A 22,649-nucleotide genomic window follows, 5' to 3' on the forward strand; every position below is an offset into this window, starting at 1 on the left:
TTTCTGCGTTCGTCTGTTCTCTCATTCCTCAAACGGAAACCAGAAGATGAAATGTGCATAATGTAAATGCGCAAACTTGCCAAAAAATCGAATAATCCTTAACGTTTGCAAAACTCTGAATGAAATATTAGTGAAATTTAATTTGTTTTATTTGTGTTGCTTCTTGATTTGAATTGTTTACTTTGGTATGTCAGTTCAGTTTTTTTCTCATGCTCTGATTCATTGCTGAATTTCAGAGCTCTCTTCAGCCAATGACCAGCACCAATACTACATGCTGAATCGGGGAAATTCGATCCAACTTTAACCCAATAAGAGGCGATGTGTGGAACACCAAACCAACTAGCCGTCTGTCTCCCAGCATTTACACCTGGGGCCTCATGTACGAAGACTTGCGTTGAGTTCATACGAAAACATTGCGTGTACACAAAGCTGTAAAAGTGCGTACGCAGTAAAAAATTCATATGTATGAAACACTGCGTATGCATATTCTCTTTGTACATAAGAACTAACGTGAAACTGAGCGCAACATGCACAAGCGCAAAACCCCTCCCTGCCTCCTCCCCCGTATGAATATGCTAATACCTCTACTTTGGCAAAACCAAACCAAAAAGCAATGGCAAAAGCAAGCAAAAAGAGAAACTTTGAACAGAATGTGAATTGGAGGTGCTGCTTTCGGAGGTAGACTGGAGAAAAACTGTTATTTGCAAGTTTGTTGTTGGAATGAGCAATTTCATCGGCAGAAACAACAAAGCTAAAGAAGAAGGCCATTAGCAGTGCGAGTGGCGTAGCTAGTATAGCGCATGGCAACATGTTTTGACACTATCATTCATGAACCCGATTCGAGTCCAGCGTCAGATGAACTCATTCTTATTTTGTCCCCCACTACATATGAGATTTTGCCTACTCTTCATCACGAGAAACACAAGTAGGAATCATTAATAAGTGTGTGTATTATGTTAAGCGCATTAAGCATTGCATATTATTTGCACATTTATTGAATGGAAATGTTTCCGATTCACAGATGCAAATTCGTCTCAGATGGCGCCTTTATAGCAATACATGTGCAGTCGATCGCTCCGATTACGTTTGGAAAACCGGCGATCGCTGCAAGTTGCACTTTAATGTTTGGCTAGCCAACTCTATGGTATGGAAACCTTATGTACCAGCTAGACATGCAGATGATTTTGTCCCATATAGCTGCCATTGCACGGCTCAAAGATACTTTGTAGTGTGCGATTTAACACAATTGCCTCTTGGAGTCGCCAATGGAAATAAAACAAAAATACTCAAGAAATGCACGTTCGCCAGGCATGAAGTTGGCGTGGAACAGCGCACGTTCATTACATCGTTAGTAAATCCAAACGTGAGTGTGAAACCTGGCGTACGCAAAGTTTTTGTGCGTATCCAGCCCCTGGAGTTTAAATGTGTTTGTCGACTTTTAACTACTTTCCTGACTTCTTGAAGGGATTTGTCTATGGCGGCTTTACTGTGTGTGTGTAAGTGTGTGTATGTGATTGTTTTCCAATCTTTTGATTTTACAGTAATATTGTTCATGAAGCTTTTTGATGAGAAAAAAAAAAGTAGTGAATACTGAATCAGTTGCGTTAACTGGTAAAAGAACATTTGTGTTTTTTTTCAATGCAGTTTCAGACGGCAATGTTCTAGCCTTGTCTTTTAACAACAACTTTGCTAGAGTTGAACCTTCATTCAGCTGGTCTGCAAGTTTGGTGAGACCACTTTAAGCTTAGCTTAGCATAGATGACTGAATCAGATTTGAGTGTTAGCAGCCAGCTCGAAAATTTTCAAAGAGTTGCGATAAGTTTCCTATTTATATAAATATCCCCACATAGCATATTATCTCTGGCCCACACAATCAGCTTTCGTTCCACCCACATGCCGTAATGAGCTACGGTACATGACATGGCTTCCAGACAAGGGCCAAATGTGGACCATGTCTGGGCCAAGTCTCAGCTAAGTTTAATACCCATAACAGAGCCTGAACCATGTTGGTGTGTCACACTTGCAATGAAATTGATAAACCTGTGAATCATTGCACTTTTAAGCGTGCTGTGGGCGTGCTTTTTCTCGAAGTGACCTGATTGGTAGAGTTTATTTTTTCTTTATTGAAAATAATAAAAATGTATTTGAAATGTGGGTCAAGACAGGCCAAACTTACTTGGTCCACACATCAGTTATTAACATCTGGGCCAAATACTACATTTGACATCTGGCCCAAAGGTGTGTGCCGACTTAAAGTCAGTGCCATCTCTGCCAAACCTGGGCCATGTTTGGCCCACATGCTGTATGCCAGTGCCGGATGAATGCCTCCAGCTGTGTCAGATTTATGCCAAATCTGGGCCAGAATTCTTTGCTACCTGGGTCAAGACATACTGAATCAGTCTTTAAAACAGAAACATTTCAGTTTTTGTGGATCTACACAATGTGACTACAGAAGTATAAAGCTTTAAATGGGAAAATCATCCAAACTTTTTTGTTTTGAGCGAGATGCTAATAGACTAACCTAATATTTTCTTAAAAGGCATCTTTAAAAGTTGGCCAAAGATGTCAAAAAAAGATTCTGTGAAGCTTTTTGCATATTAAGCTGCGGTCACACTTGACTTTTCTCCCCATAGACTTCTATTCATACTCATGCGAATGTGTCAGGCCGGAAACGCAAGCTCGTGCGTCAATTTTCGCAGATTGCTGACCTGCAAAATCGCATCACTTGACTGCTTGAGACCAATTAAGGATCAAAACATGACCTGTCTGGACAGGAATTTAAAACATGGACCAATCGCTCGCTTTTTTTAATGTCTTATCATCTTGTTTAATCGCTCCCCTTTTCGCAGCACCGTACGACAGAAATTCGCAAGCTCAAACTCTGGTGTGACCGCAGCTTTACTCTATAATGGCCATAAATGGAAGCCGCTAATGGACTAATCTGATTCAATCATTTAAGGTAAAAGTCCCGGACCAGACCTAGAGATCGGCTGAAGAGATTCAACGGTTTAACTTAGGGACTTAACTTGGAGCCTATTTCAAAAGAAGAGTAATTTTTTAACAATTAGTTTAGCATGACAAGAGGATATGATCTTTAGTGGGCACTATCCACCATGAACGCAATACGATCAAATGCATTCTTGACTACCTCTCGAAATCGGACAAGCTTTAAATGTTTCAGACCATCTTTACATCTGTATTAGTGCCATCCACTTGTGATCAATCAACACTAATGCTTCTTAAAAGGATGGTTCACACAAAAATGAACATTTACTCACTATTGCCTCAAATCTTTGAGTTTCTCTTTGCTGTTGAACACAAACAAGAATATTTTGAATGACATTCATAGTAGGAAAAACAAATACTATGGATATCAGTAGTTACAGGCTAAATCAATAATTTTAACAATGCTTTGATTTCGGTCAACAGAAGAAACAACCTTCCAACGATTTCCATTTTTTTGAGTGAACTGTCCCTTTTGTAGCAGGACCTTTGTCCTATTTCATCATATCAGCACAATTCACCAAAAACAAGTACTGCAGATGTACTGTAAAAGAGCAAAACTGCTTTAGACTTGTTACAGCAGGCATGCTGTATCCAAAACTCAGTCCTGGAGGGCCGGTGTTCTGCAAACTTTAGTTCCAACCCCAATCAGACACACCTGGCCTAGCTAATCAAGCTCTTATAGGCTTTCTAGAAACATCCATGCAGGTGGGTTGAGGCAAGTTGGAGCTAAAATATAACGGACACCGGCCCTCCAGGACACCCGGTCATGGAAAACCTGGAAAAGTTTTGGAAAAGTCATGGAAGACGGATATCTGTAAACTTGAATATAGATTAGTTGTCTTTAATTATTTTCTGTCCTTGGACAATCACATAGTCTCACATAATTAGTGCGGTGTAAGCAGCATTATCCAAATCAATTTTACGTAGATATAAAAATAAATCGGGTGGCACAGTGGGTCGCACAATCACCTCACAGCAAGAAGGTCACTGGTTCGAGCCTCGGCTGGGTCAGTTGGCATTTCTGTGTGGAGTTTGGATGCTCTCCCAATGTTGGCGTGGGTTTCCTTTGGGTGCTCTGCTTTCTTCCGCAAGTCCAAAGACATGTGGTACAGGTGAATTGGGTTAGCTAAATTGTCCGTATTGTATGTGTGTGAATGAGTGTTTAAGGATGTTTCCCAGTGGTGTTTTGCAGCTAGAAGGGCATTCGCTGCATAAAACATATGCTGGAAAAGTTAGTGGTTCATTCCACTGTGGCGACCCCAAATTAATAAAGGGACAACGCTGAAAATGAATGAATAAATATAAATTGAAACTAAATAGATTGTTGCGCGTTTCACGATATGCTGTAATAAATTTTAACATGTTTCACATTGCATGAAACATTAGGTCATAAAAATGTACTTGAAATTCTTGGAAAAGTCATGGAATGTTAGTAGTTAAAATGCGCAAGAACACTGTAGTTAGATTGCAGCATTGTTTGTTACGCTCAATTGAGGACATTTAAGAACTTTGTTTGTGTTTAGATGACAAAAATTATCTCTAAAAGAAAGCATCATGTTACACTTTAGAAATATTTATTTAATGTGCCATACACTAGCATGTTGAAAACTTGGTTGTTTTACTTAAATGTGTCTTTGAGAAACAATATTTTCTCAAATTTTCAAAGTTAATAAAAAAAAACCTGTCTCTAAAATGTCTTCATTTTATATTCTGCTATAAAAAAAAAAAAAAAAAAAAAAAAAATATATATATATATATATATATATATATATATATATATATATGTATATATATATATATATATATATATATATGTATGTGTATATATATGTATGTATGTATATATAAATGTATGAATATATGTATGTGTATATATATGTATGTATGTATATATAAATGTATGAATGTGTGTGTGTATGTGTATATATATATATATATATATATATATATATGTATATATATGTATATATATATATATATATATATATATATATATATATATATGTATATATATGTATATATATATATATATATATATATATATATATATATATATATATATATATATATATATATATATTTATATATATATATATATATATATATATATATATATATATATATATATATTTATATATATATATATATATATATATATATATATATATATATATATATATATATTTATATACACACACACACACACACACACACACATATATATATATATATATATATATATATATATATATATATATATATATATATATATATATATATATATATATATATATATATATATATATATATGCACACACACACACATATATGTATGTATATATGTGTGTGTGTGCATGTGTATATATGTGTGTATATACACACACAAATGTCAAAAAATTTGGAAATGTCAAAGTTTTAAAATTTAACTTTTAAAAATAAAATTTAATTTTAAAATAATTTTCTGTAATACTGTTCCTAAGGTATGTGCATGATTTTTTATTTAAGTTTTTTTTTTTTTTTGGGACAACAGTATCTACAGCAGAAAATATATCTAAAGATGCCATTTTAAAATAGCAAGAAATCTGTTTTTGACAGATTAAGACAACAGAAGTCAATTATTAATTTAGCCTGACATGTTTACTCTTCCAAAATATTTAAAATGTTTCTCAAAATAAAATATATTGTGTTTGAAAGGGTAAAATGTTTTTGCTTTTAACCCAGACATTTAAAAAGAATATATTTCGGAGCAGTTATCATAATACCGTGATATCATGAAACTGATATTTTTATCCAAGGTTATCATACTGTCAGATTCTTATACAGGCCCATGCCTATATATATAGTGCATTTTGACTGAAACGATGTCAAACTGAAGTGAGCTTAAGTGATCAGACTCCTGCCAGATATTCAGTGCACTTTTATTAGTCCTTAAATGAACAGAGTGAACCGTCAGACCTCGTTGCTGTTTTAGCTGGGGTGTTCAGTGGAAACGTATATGCTTCATCACAGTTTGTTTAATGCAAAAATTACCTGCATGCAAGAAGAAAGGTGAGAGGAAAAAAAATCTATTTTTGGATCTTTCCTGCCTATAATGCAATGCAATGAAACTTTTCCACAGTAAACTCAGTCTCTTCCATTTGCATAGACTCGTTTTGCAGTGGGAAAGTACACAAAGTGGTACTTCAGCAACATTTGTATTCCTCATTTCTTAAAGTAAAATCAGTGATTTGTTGCTGGTTGTCATGCATTTTCAGATACCGAGCTCAGATGTTTTAATGGATCTTTATTTAGATGACCATCTTGAGGAGGAATATGGCTTTGACAGGGATACAGAGGATGTAACTGAGAAATGAGGGAGATGAGGTGAGGTATTTTATCTTATTACAGAGAAGCAACCTCGTATGTTCTGCTCTGATGAGACCTTTTAGATCAGTGCTCCAAGCTTTAGACGTACTGCATGCATCTCGACTTTCAATCAAACAGTCTGCGTTGTTTGCCTATAGAGGCAAAGCATCAGGCTTGAATAAATGCTATGTAAGATTTAAGAGTTAGTCATTATTATTTTGATTCTGGCTGTCCGGATATCACCCCTTCGTTTCACAAAATCCATTTCAAGGCATTATAAAACAACGCAATTCACTAAATGAAAAGCATGCAAATAATGGATATAATTGTGCGTAGTGATTTTAAAGTACTTTTTTTTTCTTGTGAAATCCATAGTCACACACTTGTACTGTTCTCCTATTGGTTGGTTGGTCTCTCCTTGAACTAGTTTATTCCTAGAAGGACGATTGAACTGGTATATCTTTAAAAAAAATAATCATATTTAATCTTTCTCTCTTCTTTAAATTGCAAATAATTCATTTCATAAACAGCTGACCATCATCTGCTAGTTCAGTGGTTCTCAAACAGTGGTACCCTTTGATGTGAACAATTACGTGATCAGCATCAGCTGTTCCCTGAAGTGTATGATCACATCGGTGCAGTGCTTGGAATGTTTACTTTAGTGCATCGTATTAGATACTCAAAATAAGGGGCTCTATTTTGACGGTCCATGCGCAGAGCGCAAAACGCAGGGTGCAAATGCTTTCAGGGCGTTTCAGGACGCGTTTTTGCTCATTTAAGGACGGGAAATCTGCCTTGCGCCAAGGCGCATGGTCTAAAAGGGTTGAGTTTATTTTCTTAATGAGTCATAGGTGTGTTTTAAAAATAAACCAATTAGAGTCTCATCTCCCATTCCCTTTAAGACCCAGCTGCGTCGCGCCAAGAGCGCATTCGCTATTTACAGGACGCAAAGTAAGTCTAAGTGGAAAAAAATGAGCATTTCACTAGCAAACAGTTAACAGTTTTTTTAACAGAAAACTGTTAATCAGAGCATCTACTGCGTGAGAATGAGAGATAATGGAACTACTATCACATTCGCTCTTGGATAGGGAAACCTTTATGCAGACATCAATTAGCCTATAGATAATTAATTTCGTTTGTAAAGCGCAAATATTTGTTTCAAAACTATTTCTAAATTTAGTTGTAATTTCTAGCAAACGAATAAATGAACAATAATAACCAAGTGTGGTCAAAATACTGAGTTATTTTCAAATACACCTGCCATGCCACATATGGTCTAAAACCTGACAGGTGGGCAAATCTAAGCTTGTTTTTAATAAAACAAATATAAATATGGATATAATAATTAATACTGCTAATAATAATAACATTATAGAAAAGCAAATTGTTATGAATGAACTGAAAAGGCCTCCCGAGATGGAGAAGACATAAAAGCAGTGATTTTTCATGTTTATGTAGGCTAGAAAATAATATGTTTTGTAATATTTTAATCCTTTATATTTATATCCTATATATATTCTTGTTATATCCTATATATATCCTTAATATTTAAATTTTTTTATAAGTAAAGATATTTGCCTATTGCTCTCTTGTGCGTATTAAGCAGTTTGTAAGCGAGGCGCAACTCTGCTCCGGAGTTTAGACCGGGTGAGTTTTTGTCTAATAAAAAATCTATTATAGTTTCTCAAAATAGCGACGCGCCAGCGGTCCGCCTCAGAACGCCTTCCTTTTTAGACCAGAACGCCTATGAGCGCACAAATGAGCGCTAATGCATTTGCTGTTTAAACAGCGTAGCGCAACGCCTCAAAACGACTCTTGCGCCAAGCTGAAACTACCAAAAGACTATTGCGCCACGCCACGCGGGTGTATGATAGGGCCCAAGGTGTGCGGCAGCGGCGATTGCGGAAAAGATACGCGCTAGAGAAGCGCTTTTGCAGACTAGTACTGTTGTGTTGGCACTTCAGTTACTACAAACTCAGGAATCTCCCCATGCTGCATCATTCGTAGAATAGCTATCACAAATGTATTTATAAAAATGTGTTTGTAGTTGTGTAAAAAAAAAATGCATGTTTTCGATATGTTATTTGTTTTGTAAAGCGTTTCTTTTGTAAAATTTGTTTTATTAACCAGAAGTGGCTTTCGGTTCATTTGTTACCCCAGATTTAGGCTAATTAATATGGATGTGTTTCAAATGTCGCGGGACACAAATAGACTTAGGCAACTTTGCCATGCTTGAAGCTTGGAGCCATATAATAAATAAATTTAGTCTCTGTGTGCGGTTAACACAAACTCCAATAATTAATCTGCCTTGTCATTATGGTGGTACTTGGAGAGACAATATTTTTCTGGTGGTACTTGATGAAAAAAGTTTGAGAACCACTGTGCTAGTTTAATTTAAACTATTTACTTGCATTTTGGGCCAATTATATTGGGTCATTATTCTTTTCCCCATATGTAATTTCTGTGACGTGCTGCTTTATTACCAAAACAGTGATTTTGCAAACCACAGCTTTGTCACAGAATGTTGATCAGGTTTCATTAAAACATAGTAAGTGCGTAATCTTGATTTGAACCTGCCTATTATATTTTTGAATTCAGCCAAAAATCAATGTTTTGAGCATTTCCTCTTGTTGTCAACTTGTATTACTTTCATTTCTTTCTGTAGAGCAGTGTCTCCCAACCCTGTTCCTTAAGGCACACCAACAGTACATATTTTGGATGCCTCCCTTATATGAAATATTAATTTCAAAGATGTTTCTCAATGTTTGTTATTCAGCAATCTTGCGTCCTTGTGTTCTCGTGTAACGTCATCATCCACCGCTTCAGTTCCAAAACTCAGGAACGCAAGAACGAAGAATGCGTGAAAGTTACAGAATGAGTCTTTAATACCGAGGATGCGTCGATGCAGACTTGAGCAATGAACTCGCTCGAGAAGTCTCTGAAGTCATTGCGGCTGATTCTTAGAAAAGCAGGTGGGAAGCGCAGCGTTGCAAACCTGTTTATTATTAAAGTTCAGAGATATAACTTATTTATCTCAGGAGTTTCCCTAAAGGAGAGGGTGAAAGTAAACATTCACAATGACAATCTGAATAAAGGCATAAACGCATTAAGGCTGTTTATTTGCTGAATTAATTTCATTAACGTTTTATTTGTACTGTGCAAAGTAAATTTGTACATTTTTTTTTTGTGAATGTTATATATATTGAAAAGGGAAAAAACAGTAAATCGTTGTATATATGCTGTTTTTTTTAAATAATTTTGTTCAAAATATGTGAAAGTCATGTGACCATCAGGAAGAATGCAGCATTTCATTTCTTATGCTGTGTTCACACCAGACGCGGAACGCGCGGATAAATCGCGCTATTCGCGCGTAAATAGCCGCGTGAACATTTGAGTTTACTCGTTTCATACGCGCGTCAAACCCCGCTTCATTCGCGTGTCAAATTCACATCAGAACAGACGCGGATTCGCGTGATGGGCAGGGCTTCTGTCTGCCCGAAGACTCTAGCTTCATAGCTAAATGGCTAATATGGATTTTATGAAGAAAAACAGCGTCGATACGTTTAGGGTCGTGTCTGAGTCCACTACATTCTTTCAGAGCTGCATCCAGCCCTGTGAGCTCATAAACTCCTCCAGAAACTGAACCTGGATGACGGAGGGTTTCAGCGGTGCTTCTGACTGAGCCAAGCCGACTTTGATGAACTGTTGTCGGTGAAGGCTGGAGGATTTCCCTCGAAACACCGACAACAGGTTCTACGTCACAATCACGCCCCCGCAAGAGCAAGCTTCTGATTGGTTAACATGGTGCGAATGTACGCTGAAGTTCAGATTTTCGAAATCGAGAGATTTGCGCGAAACGCTTGTTAAGTGCGCAAAACGCTCAATTCGCCCCGCGCCATTCGCGCAATTTGCGCCATTCGCGCGTATCGCGCCACAGGATGTCTATTTGCGCGTTTGCATTGACTTAACGTGTAAATCACTCGCGCTTGACGCGCGTTCCGCGTCTGGTGTGAACGCAGCATTACAAGGATGCATTCTCTGTTCTCGCAGTCTCAAGTTCGTTCTTCTGAGGTGACCTGGCAAAATCGATCTCCACAAGAACGCAAGTCTGTTCTTAAGCTGCGATCAAACTGCACTTTTCTCCCCATAGACTTCCATTCATACACGCGCGAATGCGTCAGACGGGAAATACAAGCTTGTGCGACAAGTTTTGCAGTTCGCTGGGCTAAAAAGTTCAAGCTTGGTGAACTCTGACCTGCGAAATCGCATGAAGCGACTGCGTGAGCACAATCGAAGATCAAACCATGACCTCTCTGGAAAGAAATTTAAAACATAGACCAATCACTCACTTATTAAATGTCTAATTGTTTAATCCCACCCCTTTTTTGGCCGTACAGCAGAATTTCGCATAGACAAACTCTAATGTGACCGCAGCATTAGAATTGAGAAACAGCCCAAGTTTCCGAGTCTCTTCTAATGTTCTGTTGATTTGACTCAGGTGTGTTTGAATAGGGAGAGGCTGAACATGTGTACTGTTGGTGTGTCTTGAGGAACAGGGTTGGGAAACACTGCTGTAGAGCAGCAACAAAAATGATAGATTAAAATGAAAGAATATTTTCGGTAAGTCATACAAAAATTCAAAAGCTACCTTTTACTAACATTTAATAAAATTCCACATTAGGTGTTAAACTGAAAAAATGTACACCCTGCTTACAGGGAAAATTCCCCAAAACTTGAATCCAACATTCTTCAAAATATCTTCTTATTTGTTCAACAGAAAAAAAAAGAAACAAAAAAATCAACCTGATGAAACTGATTCAAATGATGGCAGAATTAAAATTTTTGGGTGAACTACCCCTTTAAGAGTGAGCAATATCTGTCATCATATTCATTTTTGGTTGAACGATCCCTTTCATTTTTGGGTTTACTTTCCATACCTTCAAGTATAAACATGACATTGGTAATGGAAACTCAATTTCATCTGTGTCATAATTACCCAAGGAGTCTCAGTGGGACAGGACGGAGCCAGACAGCTTGAGTAAAGAGAGAGGGAGACAGGGGACATGGAATGGCACAGATGGAGCGTGTATGGCATGTGACTAATCTGGTGAATGCCTATGGAGCAGCACCCTCTGTGTAACCCAAACGGACTCGCAACCATAAACAAACTCTTATCTCCAGTGCCAGGGTATTTCTGATTGGACGACTGCATCCTTTATGCTATTAAATACACTCCACGTCAACTAGTGGATGTTTTCATGCAGCCTATAGTCTTTTTTTTGTCTTGAAATATAGTCATAAGAGATTTGCTGGTTGTCCTACAAAAGCAGTATATTTCCTGCAATAGCTCTCTTGATTCCCTTTGTGTTGTATAGAAGCAAACATTCATTTTTTTTTTCTTCAAACATCCTTTCTAAAACTGTAAAAATTGTAAAGGATTTAGAGCTGATATTTTCCCCCAGGGTATACTTAATCTGGAAGTGCGCTCACATTATCAAAATCTCGGAGAAAAACAAAACAGATGCATTGTCAATAGCGTACAGATATAAAAAGCACTATTCAAACAGATGTCGATGTTCAAATTGTGACAAAATAAGAGGGAAGAGTGGCTACAAAATCCAAGCACAAGTGGTTTCACCAGATGCATTTAAATGCCAGATAGAAATAGTAATGTGTGTCAAATGACCACTGAAAATGCATGTTAATACCATATGGAAACAGGCTTCTGGAGGTGGTTCACCCCAAAAATGACATTTTACTCATTATTTACTTGCCCTTAAGCGGTTCTGAACCTTTTTGAGTTTCTTTTTTTTTCTGTTGACCGCAAAATAAGATATTCTGATGAAAGATGAAAACTTCCATACACTAAAAAATAAATCTTATTGCCTAATCAAATCAACTTTTAGTCATCTCAACTTGCGTTAATCAAACTGACTGAAAATATTAGAGGTGCAGTATGTAAGTTTGACACCCAGTGGTTTAACTAGTTATTGCACTCCTGGATCAAAACAAATGCAAGCAAAGGTTGCCAGATTGAGGACAGGAGCGAGTCATTTAAACCGTGTTCTAAATAAAAGCAACGGCACCCAATAGAAGGGATATTTTCCATATTAATAAAGGACTTTTTGTCCTAACCAACACCTCGAATTGATATAGTACAAACTGCTTATATTTCTCACAGGTTAACACAGGGGCGGACTGGCCATCTGGCAATTCTGGCATTTTTTAAATGTGGGCCTGTTTGCTATTTTTAATTATATATATATATATATATATATATATATATATATATATATATATATATATATATATATATATATATATATAGTTTTTACATGCAGGCTGCTTTTATCTTTTGCAAGATGTGAATATTACCATAATAATAATAATAACAATGATAAATGTTCTGCATTGGCCCAGTTGGCAATGGATGGCTGGTTTCGAGAGGGACCGACCCAATCAGAGGTTACATGGAAGTAATCAAAATCTGGCAAGAATGTCAAACAAACAGTAAGTGCAACACAAGCTAATTGTCAGAGATGGACCATAAAAAAGGAAAGGCGAAAAATTTTAAAAGAAATTTGCTCTAAAATCAGATGCTGCCAAATGCATAAAATTAACTGAAATAGTCTCGAAAGGGGGCAGCACAGTGGGTAGCACTGTCGCCTCACAGCAAGAAGTTCGATGGTTCGAGCCTTGACTGGGTCACCTGGTGTTTCTGTGTGGAGTTTGCATGTTCGCGTGGGTTTCCTCCCGGTTTCCCTCACAAATCCAAACATGTGCTATAGGTGAACTTGGTATCTGCTGCATAAAACGTATGCTGGAATAGTTGGCGGTTCAATCCGCTGTGGCAATCCCAGATTGATAAAGGGACTAAGCCGAAAAGAAAATGGATGAATGAAATGATTGCATGTATAAATTTGTTATAGATGTGTTGTTTTTGTTCCAGTCACATACAATAAATGTTTAAATATCTATTACATATGGTACTGCTTCTATTATTTCACCATCAGAACACCAATATAAGTAGTGGATGGGGCTGTGTCGGTGTGGTAATGTGGGCTAGTGTGAATACAGTGCCAGGGCTGATTTTTAGTCACTTTCCGCCCCTGGGTGAACAACAAAAACTATGACAATCATCACCTCAGGTAAACCTCAGTGCTCTATTCAGTGCTAAATGCTAACGATGTGGGTTTGAATGTCATTTTACATGACATTTATTGCCATATACTGAAAGCAGCAGCAGATAGTTCACCTCATATGAAATTAAACTTTAGAACTAAACACATGAGTAATTTAGCATACATTTAATAATGTTAAAGATGGTTGATATGTATTAAATAGATTATAAAGCTTACCATTTCGTGAGTGAGTGTATATTCTTTGCTTCTAAATGGCTGTATTTAAATTTCTGTTGTGTTTCGTTTGGTGCAAACTAATGGTGCCAAATTGCTTATCACTGAGTATCTCTTCATGAAGCGTGTTGTTAGGACACGCTGTGACAATGTAACCTGCTCACTTATTGTTAACTTTAATAATATTTATATCATTTGCTAAATAATAACCTCATTTCGGAGTCTGCTACTTTCTACCGGACGTCTCATTTCGGTAACGGACGCATGCTTTCAGTCTTTCTGAATGAATGAATGAAATACGAGTTTTTCCACGCGGTGCTGAAATATAATTGGCTAAACCACCATTAGGCAGGGTCATTTTAACCTGCCCAATGCCAGTTTAACCAATTATATTTCAAAAACAAAGACAACGGAAAACACATTTTCAAAGTAGAATATCTGACTTGAGCATTGTTTTTCAGATAAACAAAAATGTTTCTTAAATATCTGCAAACATATTATGGTATTTTTATGCTTTACAAAAGTCAAAAACTTACATACAGCACCTTCAAGTTAAACTTTGTATGACTTTAAAGATCTAGTTGAAACATATTTACATAAGTTAAAGCTACAGACAAATACTTGTTGTCTTTCTGTCAACACTTTTGACAGTGTAGTAGGAAAAAAAGACTATGGACATCAATGGTTACAACATTTATCAAAACATCTACTTTTGTTTTAAATAGAAGAAACTTAAAAGGGTTTGAAACCACTAAAGGGTGAGTAAAAGCTGACAGAATACTCATTTTTGGGATTACTGTCCCTTTAAGTTTTGCTCAACCTCAGGCAACATCTGTTTGACTTTTCTCTGTGGAACACAAAAGAAGATATTTTAGTGACGGTTTGCAGATGTTTTTGTCCACTTTACGAAAGTTTTTAGGTTTTTTCAGAAGAGCCAATAAGGTAAGTGTAATGTTTCGTTTAGTCTATAATAGCATTCTATTTCAGAGGCTGCATCTTTGAAGTCTAACTACAGCATTGTAAAGCAGGACTCTTTGCCTACACTGTAAAACCCAACAGTAAACTTTATCAAATGAAATGAGTGTAGTTAACTCAAAATAGACTGGAAGTTAATTCTACTCATTTGAAAAGAGTTTTGAACTCAGTGTTGAAGGTAATGAGTTAATAAAAAACCTCATTACTTCAACTTAAATAGAATAAGTTCACAGTACTCAAATAGATTTCATATAGAATCGGTTTCCTGAAACAGTTTAAGTTGCCTTAAGTTGATCAGATGTGCACCAACATTAGGCATGTTCAAATCAAGACTGAAAACACATCTGTTTAGCTGTGCCTTTACTGTATGAGCACTGGGCTACATCCGACAGATTGCACTATTATGTTTTTCGTTTTCTTTTTCATTCTTTTATAACCTATTTTAACACATTTTGAATTGTTTTTATCTGTTTTTAATCATTTTTATTGTCTGCATTTTGTCCTAAATATGTCTTTTTTATTGCTGTTTATGTAAAGCACTTTGAATTGCCACTGTGTATGAAATGTGCTATATAAATAAACTTGCCTTGCCTTGCCTTGCCTTGCCTAAGTTATTGAGTTTTACAGTACTCAGTTGGTTTGAGTTCTCTTCATTTATTGGATTTTACTGTGCTCAAATTGCTTTGTTTACTCAAGTGGATTAAGTTCACAGTACTCATTAGGATTAGTTTTGAACTTAAAAGGTTTGTTGCAATCAGTTTCCTCAAACGGTTTGATTTGCCTTAACTTATTGGGTTTTACAGTGTAGCAGCTTTGACAGTTAACACTGATGAGCGGGAGAAACAGTTCTGCTGGACTTTTTATGATGTGCAGTTGAACAGATATTAAAGGTATAATTCACCCATACATGAATATTCTGTCATCATTTACTCATCCTTTACTTTTTGTTCTGTTGATCACAAAAGGAATATATATATATATATATATATATATATAAAAGAATGTTAGAAACATGTAACCATTCACTTCCATGCTAATTGTTTTTCCTGTTATGGAAGCCAGTGGTTACAGGTTTAGACGTTCAACAAACAAACAAACACAAAAAAGGGTGACCGAATTTTCATTTTTGGGTGAAAAATCAGTTTAAACTTGTGAAAAGCAAATCAGTGTTTACATTCTTCATAAATGTGTTCATATAAGGCATGTTCATATAAATAAGATTCAGATCTAAATCTAAGCTTTTGAACATTTTGTACTGTTGCATATCCAAGCTAAAATGTGATACATTTAAAAGTGCAATCTGGCATTTTCTCTGATGCACGGTGAGCCTTGGGATAGTCTATCGGTTGTATCCTTTAAAGCCCTTAAAATAAAGGACACGTTTGGAGGATTTGAAGCAGGCTTCGAATTGGGAAAGCCTTTGAAGCACCCTTTAAATCGGGACAATCTTTGTCGCTCTGTTGTAATGAAATCTGCTTTCGGCTGCTGCCTCTGAATGGGGATGCAGCTTACGTACATGTGCATCGATAAATCATTTGATTTTAGAATAAATAAAGGATTTCATTCTGATCTATTTATAATATCATGCTTCCCCTTTTTTTTTTTTTAAAGGTTTACATTTTGGGACTTCACTGAGTTTCATTGTATTACTAAAACATTCCTCAGAATATCTTCTTTTGCGTTCTTCATAACAGTTACAAGAGGGTTAGTAATATTCATTTTTTAGGTGAACTAGTTCTTAAACTTAAGGGGTTTGTTCCATCTGGCTGCACATTTAGTACCTGTTGAAAAGTTTAAAGGCAGTCAAAACGTCGTGAGAAACTCAACAAATCCAGCGATCCACAAAGCAGCTTGCGATATACCAAATTCCAGCATCTAAACAGTGCATGCAGTCTCCAGTGTCCTGTAGGCACTGTCATGACAGTCCTATTTGGGCGGTATAACCACCAGAGGTTGTCCTCTTCTGGGTCTCCACATCAGCACTTGGGCATCATTGGCATTAGGCCTGCCCAGTGCATTAGGTGGGATAGGCTCATTGTTGCTGAGAATGTGAGGCTGTTCCTGGTGCGGTCGTCCCATCAGTTTGGCACGAGAACCAAGTGGCATGGATGGATCCACCTCAATGTCTACCCGCATACGCCACCGTACTGTCTGAAGAACAATACGCTCTTTGGTGTCTGCGTTTAGCGCCACCAGCCAGGTGATGAAGCTCTGGTCTCGGGTGATGTGTGTGAGCATGGGGGTGTTGCTGTTGCTGATGGGCACTGCCCAAGTCACGCTGGGGTAAAAGTTGTCGTTCATGCTCACGGTTAGCCGAGACGGTTTGGAAGTGGGGCCTGAGAGGGTCACTGTTTCGGTAGTATTGCCGTACCAGGGATAACTGACACCGTCGGAATCACTTATGGCCTTCACCCGTCCTTCCCGAAGCTCGGGCAACTCCCAGCTGGACCTGCAAGAAGGTAAACAAGTTGAGCAATCAGGAAGGACGAAAGAGGCATGAGAGCAAAGAGCCGCGGGGCCTTGATACATCAAACGGATGATCAAGGTAAATGAACAGACGCGGTGATGGTCAATGAGAAGACCTCCTCAGAACAAAGAGCCTCATGCAAATATGGAAAAAACTGTGATTAAAAGACAGAGGGCTGGGAATGGAATATGGATGAACCTGTTTTATATTTATCTAGTTACCCTTCCTACTTGTTTTAATTATACTTAGTTGATCCTGGATTTTAGATTTGAACAACATCAATTTTGTGGAGGACTGTTGACGGTCATGTAAAGTCCAATACAAACTACTAGGGATGTAACGGTATCAGAATTTCACGGTACGGTAATACCTCGGTATTAATGTCACGGTACGGTATTTATTGAATCATTTTCAAGAAAAAACAAAACTTATGAAAATACTCCAAAAAAGTGCCAAAAGTGTCAATGACATACAAATTAGCCATCTATCTGTAAGCTTTGACACAGAAACTTCCATTTTAATAACAAAAAAATATTAAACCATGTAAAAAAATTAAGTTTCAATTTAGTATTGTTGAAAACTCATCACATTCAACATTTAATCACTCACTCACTTAGATAGAGATGGGTTTAAAGGAAAATTATCATATAAATATAATCTGGTAAAAGCTGGTATCTCTGGGTATTTACAATGTCCCCTGCAACAGAAAAAAACCCTCTCATTTGGGACTGAGGTTTCTGGGACAGAGAGATATGACTTGGCCCAGGTTGACAGCAGTGGGTAACGTTGTGCATTGTCTTTCCCCCACTTGAGAGGACAAACCATGAGTGAGATAGAGATCTCATGTCTGCATCAATCTGGACAGTGTGCTGTGTTTCTGCAGTCCCCATGACTGATTATTAGTCGTATTCCCCAACTTGCAGGCACGTGCACACACAGGGCTCAACCTGTGCAGTGCACATGCCCTTTTTAGTCTTGGATAGAAAGTTCCCTTCCAAAATGATCAAAAGTGCCCCCGCGAAGCGACATACCCTCCGTCCCCGCTTTACAGTACGCGCGCAACAACACAGCTGATCAGAACGCGCGCGACAACACCGCTATTCAGTACGCGCGCGACAACACAGCTGATAAGAACTCACGCGACAACACCGCTATTCAGTACGCGCGCGGCGACAACACCCGCTTTAGGGTTTTCCAGCGCTTTTTCATCCCCGCTTCTAGCAGCACACTCCATTTCCGCATTACTGGATCTGTAGCGACAACAGACCGCAAGGGATTATGGCCAAGCCTGGGCTGATGGGAATTGTAGTTTCCGGTACCTCCCGTTCGCTTCATTCGCCTGAGCAAATTTTCTCAGAAGACCTATAGTTTCACCGAGTCATGCAACTTCGGTAATATCGAAAAAAATTAATATTGCGGTATGACGGTATTTACAATACCGTTACATCCCTACAAACTACGCCTGGCTATGACTTGACTATGTTGATGACACCTTCTAAACTGTAGGCTGCAAGTTAGCATAAAAGAGTAAAATGTCATTAGCATGTCCTAGTGTTGAACAAATCCGCTTGTTAAGTGTGACGTCACGCAGAGCGGCTTCCGGGTCCAAGCGCTCTATTCAACTGAATGGGGAGATTCATGAAATGGTAATAATAAACATTTACAAAGCGATTTAATACTTTCGAAAATCACGATTGCAATATATATGTCCATGCCTAATATCCGATGGCAAGAAAGTGATTCATTGTTTTATAAATTGTTAAAATTTTGGTATTTGTTATGCAGCAAGCCCAGAGATTGTTGTGTACACTATGACTTTATGTAAAATTAACTTTAATGTGTGATAGGAATAAAACGCGATCATAAACTAAAGATTTCTCCACTCAAATGAATGGCGGCTTGGACCTGGAAACAGTATACATACATCACAAACACGTCACCACTTAACAATCGGATAGGGCCACATTTTGAGAGGGGCCAGTTTTCTTTGAGAAGTATTCTGAAAAAATGAGGCAGGGAGGTACAGTTGAAACCAGAAGTTTACATACACTGTATAAAAAGGCACATAACCATTTTTTGTAAAGTCAGTTGTTACTGTGACTAAACTTTTTCTCTTTTAGATAAGTCAGGATTATCAAATTGGTTTCTGTTATGCTTAATAGCAGAATAATGAAAGAAGTATTTTTGGAGAAATTGTTGTAACTTTTCTTGAGAGTCAAGTTTACATCCAATAAGATTATTATGCCTCGGGAAAAAGCTCAGATGATGGTGTCAAGGTTTTGGAGGTTTCTAATTGGCTAATTGACAACATTTGAGTTAATTGGAGGCACAACTGTAGAATAGTATTTCAGGAAAACCTCAAACACACTGCTTCTTTTTGTGACAACATGGAAAAATCAACAAGCCAGAATCAACAAAAAAAGCCAGATTACAATTTGCTAAATTACTCTGGGAAAAAGACTAATTTTTGGAGACATGTCCTGTGGTCTGATGGAACTAAGATGGAACTGTTTGGCCATAATGACCAGTGTTACATTTGGAGGACAAAGGGGAAAGCTTACAAGCCTAGCAACACCATCCCAACTGTGAAGTATGGGGGCGGCAGCATCATGTTGTGGAGGGACTGGTCCACTTCACAGCATAGATGGCATCACGAAGAAAGAACATAATGTAGAAATACTGAAGCAACATCTCAAGACATCAGTCAGGAAATTAAAACTTGGCCACAAATGAGTCGTCCAAACAGACCATGGCCCTAAGCATACAGCCAAATTAGTTAAAATGTGCTTTAAGGTCAATAGAGTGAATGTTTTGGAGTGGCCATCACAAAGCCCTGATCTCAATCCTATAGAAAATGTGTGGGCAGAGTTGAAAAAGCTTGTGCGAGCAAGACAGCCAACAAATTTGATTCGGTTATACCAGTTCTGTCAGCAGGAATGGGCTAAAATTCCTGCAAACTGTTGTGAGAAGCTTGTGAAAGGATACCCAAATCTTTTGACCAAAGTTATACAGTTTAAAAGCAAAGCTAAAAAATACAAAGGAAATGTATGTAAACTTTTGACTGTCCAGAAATAAATAAAAAATTCACAAAAAAAATTCTCTCATTATTCTGGCATTTAGCAATTGTAAATAATTTAGGTCATAATAAAATACCTAATAATAGTAAACATTTAGTATGATTTAACACCAGACATTAAAAAATGGATAAGTTCTTTTTTTTTCTAGAGTGAATGTAAACTTCTGTTTTCAAATGTAATTATGGATCAGTCATTGCTAGAAAAAAAATCCCAATTTTGCAAAGGTTATATAGTTAGCGTAACATTAGCCTTGTTATGTTGATCAGTATGCCAGCATGCTGCAGTTTTATTGACTGGTCAGCAGTTATAGTTTGTACAGTATCAGCAAACCAACTGTGATGTGGTGGTCATTCTGAATTTCGGACACATCAAAGCAAAACTGCAGGATATCTTGGTCACAAAACAGTGAGCATCTTGCAACATCTCTCACAGTACTACACTGGACCACAGTTTGATAGCCACCACCAAAGAAACTGCACTTTTGTTTCGCATTGGTCGTCATCTTTCATCAGGGACAGACAGAAATTGTATGTTGTATATGGTACATTACAAACAGCATAGAGCTAGGATTGAAATTTGTTCTAGGAACAACAAAAGAGAAGCAAAGATGTGGTCAGTGCAAACATGTTGGGCATTATCTGAATAAAGGATTTGGCTACCTTTCTGGGTGTAAATTGAAAATGAGTTGACATCACCACACAGAAAGTTGAAGTTGCATGATGACCAGTTTAACCTATTTAACAAGGCCAAACAGAAGCATTATGGTTAAAGATTTTTCATTACTGATCCTTAGACTTTCCCAAAACGTTGAAGCTAAGCTTGCATTTTTACCGTCTAATTTTACAGTTTTGACAACATTCACTTGCCCCTGCAATAAACAATACTAAAAACAGGTTATGTCAAATTAACCTGTCGACCTATGGCCTCAAAGAAAACAAGATCAATATGAAAATCTACTATGTGTCAGATTAGTTCTTTAGTGTTCTCACATATTAATTAAACTGCGAAAATGTCATTGGTTCTTTGGTTTGTTGACTACTCACATGCCAATATCACCATATGTGTTAAAGAACTCCATTTGGGTGCACGCCTGGATCCAGCCCACAGTCCACGTTTCGTTTCTAGGAACCGGGGGCATCACGATCCCCGCCGATGCTCTGAAATACGGGGTCTTGTATCGCAGGACGATGGGCGAATTCTCCTCAATGATGGTCGGGCATTGGTCAATGGAGGCTGAGACCTCATAGACCACTATGTTCTCCCGTCGGATGCGGGGCTTGCAGGCGATGCTTTGAATGCAACCCATGGTCCTGCTTATCAGGGGTGTCAATGTAGCCAATGACGGAAAAATGAGGATAAATTTAAGCAATATATTCATTGGCACTTTTTGTAACCCCTGAAACGCTGGCAGATTCTCCTCACCATCGTTTCCAACTCAGTAGGCTATATCCTCGATAAATCCACTGAGTGAAAGCAATAAAAAAGCACGTCTGCTACGAAAAGACATGTTTTGTTGCGTGTCGGTGTTGTTCTAGCGCATCTTCGAAACAGACGAGGAACGCTGCGGTGTTGTGGAACTAAAGGTGTATGGATGATTCGTGTCGCCTGTTCCCGGGGCGCTGGAGTGCCGCACTGCCCTTGATGCTCGTCCCCAGCAGATGTGATTCGGCCTCCACCGAATCGGACACCCGGGGTTCGCCTGTTTGTTGTCCTCCTTCCAAATCACGCGTCCGGCTGTAGCTCTGAGCCCTTTGATCCTGGTCTTTCTGCTGGGCGCAGGCATCTCAGTGCTGAATAGGGAGCCGGTGCTGCATAGAGAGTGTATGTTGGTTGTATTTCCTCCAGGTGAACGACCTACCCATCGTTTTGTTGATGCGGCTCCTTTCGAAAGGGGGAAGCGACACAGAGACCGATCCAATCAAGGAGGGATTCAGTGCATTTGATTTATAATGCAACCCTGGGTCAGCTGCGCTCTGATTAAAACGCAATGTCTGTCATGGGCATCGCTGGACTAATTTTGTGTTTATCCTTTGTGTGTTTCCATCTTTGCATCCGTAGCGAAGAACCCTTGTGCAAATCTTTCGAGAACATAAAGATAATGACGATGAAGACGATCTTAATAATCCCTAATTACAGAGCATGCTACAATACACAGCGCAGTGGTTTTTAAATGTATTCCTCCTAGGAAAAACAGCAGAGCATCTTAACGCAGACATGTGCTTATATGGTCGCTGTTCAGTTGCGGAGAGGTGCTGATCAGTGTTGCCAGATCGCGCGAGAAAATCATGCTTTGGTTTACATAAAAAAATAAACACGGCGCTCTAAATTTGTACTAATAATGAGCAATATTAACGGCATTAAAAACATACTTTTTAGTTTTGATGTAATTGTTATATGGATGGGATTTTAGAAACAGTTATTATT

General features: G+C 37.8%; 2 protein-coding genes across 6 annotated transcripts in view; one reads left to right on the plus strand and one right to left on the minus strand.

The window, feature by feature from the left end:
* slc35a3b (solute carrier family 35 member A3b) overlaps nt 1–141 on the plus strand; it is a 51,934-nt gene extending 51,793 nt beyond the window's left edge. For 4 of the 5 annotated variants that reach the window (XM_073917215.1, XM_021480286.3, XM_005171166.6 and 1 more), the window contains one exon: nt 1–141. This exon is cut by the window's left edge and continues 452 nt beyond it. The gene's annotated coding sequence lies outside the window, so the exon portion shown is untranslated. 5 annotated transcript variants of the gene reach the window in all.
* Nucleotides 142–15,784: 15,643 nt separating this feature from the next.
* On the minus strand, nt 15,785–22,468 carry fam78ba (family with sequence similarity 78 member Ba). Its single transcript, XM_001338205.9, has 2 exons — nt 21,269–22,468; nt 15,785–17,130 (listed from the first exon to the last, which is right to left on the minus strand). Exons 1-2 carry the CDS (start codon nt 21,601–21,603, stop codon nt 16,608–16,610), a joined length of 858 nt encoding a protein of 285 aa, XP_001338241.2. The 5' UTR covers nt 21,604–22,468; the 3' UTR covers nt 15,785–16,607.
* Nucleotides 22,469–22,649: the final 181 nt, after the last annotated feature.

The sequence above is a fragment of the Danio rerio genome, chromosome 2 (genome assembly GCF_049306965.1).
Source record: "Danio rerio strain Tuebingen ecotype United States chromosome 2, GRCz12tu, whole genome shotgun sequence".
Lineage (NCBI taxonomy): Eukaryota > Metazoa > Chordata > Actinopteri > Cypriniformes > Danionidae > Danio > Danio rerio.